The 6,646-nt window shown below is 36.0% G+C and overlaps 1 protein-coding gene across 4 annotated transcripts in view; it reads left to right on the top strand.

Moving 5' to 3' along the window:
* grid2 (glutamate receptor, ionotropic, delta 2) overlaps nt 1-6,646 on the top strand; it is a 448,080-nt gene that overhangs the window by 402,447 nt on the left and 38,987 nt on the right. For all 4 annotated transcript variants that reach the window (XM_008418414.2, XM_008418415.2, XM_008418417.2 and 1 more), the window contains one exon: nt 4,960-5,126. In XM_008418414.2, coding sequence (XP_008416636.1) covers nt 4,960-5,126 — 167 coding nt within the window. The remainder of the gene's footprint in view (nt 1-4,959; nt 5,127-6,646) is intronic.

The following is a 6,646-nucleotide window of genomic DNA, read 5'->3' as shown; positions in this document are numbered from 1 at the left end:
TACATATATATAGATACACAGACCTATTCAATAAGTTACAATATTACTGAAGAGCTAATTTAGTTCAGCAACAAAGTGAAACAAATTATACAGATTAACTAAACAAACTGATGTTTTTAAGCTTTTATTTGTTGATTTTCTGATTAGCATTAACATTAATATTGGAATATTACATCTGAAGAATTTAAAAACTGAGAAAATGTGGAAGTATGTTTAATACCTGCTTAAAGGTTGTTATTCTCAAAAAGTATTTTTTATGTTGACAAGCAAATATTCCACTTTACTGAACATGACTGTAAGTAAATGTTCTTACTTTTTGTGATTTTCTCTCTTGTGGTTTCTGCCACTGACCCTGTGTGTCTACCAATAAAATGTTTAACTTCTCTTTAGTTCTGCTCTTCTCTCCTTGTATTTTGGCCCATGCTGATTGACTCCTCATGGATTAGCTACCAGTCTCTGATCTTTGATTGGCATGTGCAAGTCTTGGTCACCCCAAAACCATCATGAACCAGCCAAAGCTGGGCTGATCACACTGCAAGTTTGCACCATAATATTTGCTGCAGGTAAAAAATAACTAAATATTGTGGTGCAAAATGATGTGCTTATAAGCTATTTTTCAGCATCATTGCTGTTGCTGAGGTATGCATCTTCTCTTAAAATGTTTTGGTGTCTTTCTGCACTTTGCCTGCTTAATTTGATGTAAGAATTATAATGATTAATGATTGGCATGTGTAATTAATCCAACTTTTTATCAGCAGAATGAGAAATGCAGGGAAGCAGCTGTTATTTTAAACTTTAAATCAACAGAAAACTGGTGTACTTTTGTTTGACAGCATTTCTCCTACATCCAGGAATTATTTTTTAAGTTAAGTTTGTTCTGTGTGGACTATCTATGTAGGGTCCTGCAGAACCTTTTTATCCTTCGCCTGTGCTACAAAGGAAATTCCCGCCTTGTTCCAGTACCTTACAATTTTTCATGCTGTTGCCCATCAGCATCACAYTCATCAGATAGAAATATATATATATCCCTGTCTAATGTTTAGATTGATGTTTGACAGTCTGTGGTTGTGTGACTGTAATTCAGTAATTCAGCGGAAAATAACCTTAACTACAGTAGCACAATGAAGTGCCTTACAGACATACCCTTGTTTTTACATTAGTCTGGAAAATGAGGACATTTTGAAACCTTTTGCAATCTTTCTTGCAATATATATATATGTGATAAGATAACTTCATAACTTACAGTGATAATAAATAGTCTGGAAAGCAAACCTGTTGTCTTCACAAGCTGTCTGACTTCCTTGCACTCCCTTGCAACGTTTACTGTCCCTTTCTCTCTCTCTCTCTTTAATTATTTAAGTCAACATAAGTGAACTGCCGCCCACTAGCTTGAAGGAGGTCACAGGGGTTTATGGTGGGTGTTTGTCTCAGATGAGTTCACACGACTGAATAACGTTCACATTCCTAAAAGTTATTAACAGGATGTGTTTCTGTGTGAGCATGTTTTCTTCATTAAATTAGACCAGTTCTGTCATTATCAAACTATAGGTATGGTTAGTAATTCTCCTTACCCAAAAGTGAAGAAACCTTAACAAAAGAAAGCATATATATACAGAAAATGTTAAAATGTGTTAAATGTTATATAGAAAATTAAAGGACATATCATATAAAAATGCACTGCATAAACATGTAAAGCAATTTGTTTAACCCTGAGTTAGGAGAAGGATGACCTGTCAGATTAACTTCAACTGGAGAACTTAAACAGCATAGTTCATATGTTGTTTTCCAGTCCCTTCCCCTTGTGTCATGTATGATTATTTTACAAAGTATTTGTTGTTTTGCTTTATTCACAAAAGAAGAATGGCCTTCAGGATGTCATTTTTATAGTGCCACCCCAGCTGTGATTGTTATGTTCATTAATTAATCAAAGTTAAGTCGATATTAAAGTGATGCTGTGCATGTAGAGTAGTTGTTCTACTGTATGAAATCAATACTCCCTATTTGCATGCATTTTCTCTCTGTTTATGAAGCACTGCTGCAGGTAACCACATTTTCCTTCACCTACTTCACCACAATACTCTTAGTTGGGATAACTGCTCAGGATTTTGCTCATGTTGATGGTGGTATAAGTTTACTATTGATAAGAAAAACTGGATCAGTCTAGCTGTCAAGTCAAAATATCTTTAGCGTTATAACAGATTTAGGATCAGCAGGATATAAAAGGAATAATTTTAGTAAAATAATAACCATATGACATATTAATGTGTTAAACCCACATGAAAATCATTTTATCTTACCGATTCTAAGAAGGGGATGATGAGTCTTTAAATCAGAACTAGATTTGCCAAAATTGGAACAAAATTTGGTATATAATTCTATGTTGTTTCTGCATCAGGGAGAACATAGCTTGAAGAATACTGTTTTTGAGAGAAAGGGGCTGAAAAGGCAGCTAAATGAGATTCAAAGTAAAAATGTTTTTGCTTTCAGGCTATGCTGTCAACTACTATACCTCTCTGCAGCCTTTCTTATTGTATGGTTACCTGGAGACCATTTTATATGCACCAGTAATGGATTAATGTTATGGTCACTAAAAGTCTAGCAGCTGAATTTTAAACAGGTTGAACATGTGAAATTGTAACCAAAAAAAAAGAACGAAAGCAAGACTACATTTGCTCTTGTTCGTTAAAATTCAAAGCTGACTCTTTAAAAAAGGATTTTTTTTTTAAAAGGTTTTATCGGCTCTAGTGGCCTTTATTTGATAGTTGGTTAAGAGGAAAGTGGGTAATGAGAGAAGGGGAAGACATGCGGCAAAGGTCGCCAGGCCGGGAATCGAACGTGCGACAGCCACGTTGAGGACTGAGGCCTCCATATGTGGACTGTGCTCAACCCCTGCGCCACCACAGCACACCCTAAAAAAGGAATTTTTAACTAAATGATGCACCCTTCCAGATAAGTAGGTGTACAAGACTGTTTTAAACTGATGGTAAAGTGGAATGAAAGACTTATGGTTATTTTAGACTTATGTCAATTTAATGACAAATTGTAGCCAGTAAAACATTCAAAATGTTTGGGAGTAGTGAGATAAGGACCTCAAGCACGCATATGTCTCAGATAAAATGATAACACTTTGTAAATAAGACCAAGAATAGCTGCACATATGTATACAGAACAAATACTGAAGCGGCATGATGGTGATGAAAGTGACCAAAGTGAGCTGAGGTACCATGAGCAGTCTATGAAAACAAGTACTGCAAACACTGAAAGGGGGACAGTGGAATAATATAATATAAGTTCCTTGAAATAGTACGATATGAAAATAATAACATAAAAACATAACAGGCATGTAAACATACTGAGTTATAATGGGCAAGTCCCAATGCAATGGGGGAAAAAAAGAGAGTTGTCATGGGAGTCTTATTTGCCAGAGTTACATAGTCTGATGCAAGTTTTAACTTAGAAGTTACTTTAACACACATTTCTATATTATTCTTGTCTATAGGATCTCCTTTCTTTATTATGAAAAAAAATCAAAGGGTCAGAAATTCATATATTGCTTTTAATTTAACTGATCTGAAGCTTTTATAACAGTAAAGTCTCTGTTAATGTTTACCGTGGCCTTATTGCTCATCATGAGTGTGCTTTATCAAGAAAGTCAGATTTTATTTATTTCAACCTTAAATTATAGTATTATTAAGATGAAAGATGTCCCTGTAAGTGTAATTGCAATATTTTTTATGTCAAAATTGTGAGTCATGTCACAGAAATAACCACACATAAAGCTCACAATAATTTTTTTATGCCATTTCATTTAAATTCAGTAAACAGAAATGTTCCTTATATTTCATATTATAAAATGTAAGTACACGTTTTACTAATTTCTGTTTTGCAAAACCAGTTTTTTTTTAAATTCAGCAATAAATGGAAGGCATGAAAGCATTCTTCACAACTAATAGCAGTGCTCTTCCCTTTCTTTTCAAAGCTGTAAAGAGTAATATGATCCCTTTTGATATCCTGCAGCGAAACGTTGAAGACGTGTGTACACACACATACACACATACGCACACACACTGCAGCAGACTTAAAGCTGTGAAATCACCCAATCAGAAGGCCTTGTCAGCCCTCGGACATTAGTCATCACGTATGAGCCAAGTGAGGCAACACACAAACACACGCGCTAAAACACAGATGGGTTTGAAAATTTTATAAAGCACCATTAAAGTTAATGACACACCAAGTCCAGAATAATGTATTATGAAAAAAGTGTGTGAATGTGTGAGTCTGTGTGTATCTTTCTGTGTCTGGCTGCTGCATTTATCACTGTTTGACATATCAAAGGTGTTTTCATGAGAATATCACAGTCTCTCCTGTTTCCATATTTTTGTTCTTGTAGAAAAAAATATTGCTCTATTGAATGTTAACTACAGGACGTGTTAACAACAAGCACCTCAACTGAACTAAGCCGTGATTCCCATTTTAAGTCCTTTATGGCTTTCTCAACAACAATCCCACACTCGGACTAAACACACTGACAGCATGGAAATGTTCCCTGCATAAAATGCGAAAAGTATCCCAAACTTGGCTTCATAGCGAGTGATAAACAAGGCCGTTTATATCACATACATCTAAAGTTACAAGAATGTGGAACAATAAAGTTGGATCTCTGTTAAACGCACTGGTCCACACCATATAAAGAGGGGAGTCAGGGTGTAATATTACTTAGACAACAAAAATCCCTGATCGAAAGCGATTAGAAAATCTCTTGGTATTGGAGGAAATAAGTACTAGCAGACTTCTTGCTGCTTAATGTATGTAACCATAACTTTGCAAACAAAAATGTTTTAAATTGGTTAATTGGACCTGGACTGAGAGTCCAGCCATAACTATCAGAATAACTCAGATACTCTATAGGATTCCTGCTAAAGAAGAATGTCTTCTTTCCTCTGTTTCCCTTTCATTAAGGTGAAATATGGCCGCTTTGGCTTTGTGTGGGATGCAGCAGTGCTGGAGTACGTGGCCAATAATGATGAGGATTGTTCATTCTACACTGTAAGCAGCAACGCGCCAGACCGTGGATATGGTATCGCCATGCAGCACGGCAGCCCCTACAGGGACATTTTCTCCCAGAGGTAAGACTCATAACAGTAAACAACATCCTAGCAACGTCTATGCCCCTGTTTCATTTGTGAATTGTGAATTGATTAAATGTGCATTGATTGAGGTGTTTTGTTTCATGCTCTTTATCCCAGTCCTTTTACTTTAAGGTTCAGAAATACACTAATAAGTTATGAATAATGCATTTTCATTTTCCTGCTTCTCTTGATTTATTTTAGTGAAGTAAATTGGCCACTCCTGCAAACAGGGATTCAATGCACTCTGAATGTGTAGATTCAATTAATGTTCAGAAGAGAATATGCAAAATATTCATCCATCCATCCATCCATCCATGGAGTCAGTCAGTCTCCAGTTGAAATTTGGACCTCTTTAGACAGGTTAAGGGTAAAGTTAAAGAGAAATCACACGCTTGTAAAATGGCTTTTAAACGAAACAGAACTCTAGTTTTTGTCATCTGAAAAAGCTTGGAATAGAAAAACAGAAGCCCAACATAAATGTGGCCCTTAACACTGCCAGACGTTTTTGTCTGATTGGTCAGTTGCTCAGTGAAAAATCAGAATTGGTCATAAATCTGTTTTCCAAGAAACAGTAAAACTGCTTTTAAGCACCGATACTTGACACTGAGCTTAAGCAAATGTGACAAGTTAGCCTCAGAAGAAAATCAACAATAGATTGTCACAACTGTTTGCTTTAAGGAAATTGTTGGCTTGTTCTTCTGAGGGAAATAAGATCTTGACCTCACGATGATGAATGCCCTTACGACTTACGTAGTGATTTGGGACAATAAACAAAGCAGAATTGATTCAAATGTTTCAAATATTCAAGCTGATCCCAGTTGTTTACTTTGTTTGGCCCAACACAAAGTCTGGTATGTCTCTTCGATCAACACAGCAACTGAATTTATTCATTTATTCATTATCTTTTTATTCCCTCATGAAAACAAGGAAGTATGGTAATTTTTGCAGCCGGTACGCAAAGGTCATTCACTCATTTCCTCTCAGCAATTGTGTTTTGCTCCTCAAAATCTGGAGGAATTCCTTGTTTGTCTGTTTGCATTAATCTTTAATGTCACGCTGCAACATAAAACCATGCCGCCAGACTGCAACCTCAGCAGGTGCAGTTATTACTGTAAGGGGCCCCACAAGGATTCCCTACTTCTCAACAGAGTGTCGTGCTGGCTTTGTATGCAATCAAGTTTAAGATCATTTCAACATGAATGGGAAAATATGGCTGATATCCTCATTACACTTATGAAAGTTACATTACGTAAAACAGACAGCAATGTTTTTATGAGTGCTTGTGAATATCTGCATGTGTGTGGTAAACGACTTGAGTACATCTCATTGCATGGGCCAAAATATGGGAATGCATGAATGTCGAGGTCTCTTAATAGCTCCATATCTAATGAAGCATTGCACTTCAGAATATTGCCTATCATGACTTTTATTAAAATAAACAAGCAATTAATTAGCAAGCCATGTCTGCAATTTACTTTTATTACTGTTGTCGTAATGTCTTTCTCTTGGGAAGGCAG

The sequence above is a fragment of the Poecilia reticulata genome, linkage group LG9 (assembly GCF_000633615.1).
Source record: "Poecilia reticulata strain Guanapo linkage group LG9, Guppy_female_1.0+MT, whole genome shotgun sequence".
Lineage (NCBI taxonomy): Eukaryota > Metazoa > Chordata > Actinopteri > Cyprinodontiformes > Poeciliidae > Poecilia > Poecilia reticulata.
The sequence above is the reverse complement of the archived record's forward strand: the minus strand, read 5'-3'. Positions and strand labels throughout refer to the sequence as shown.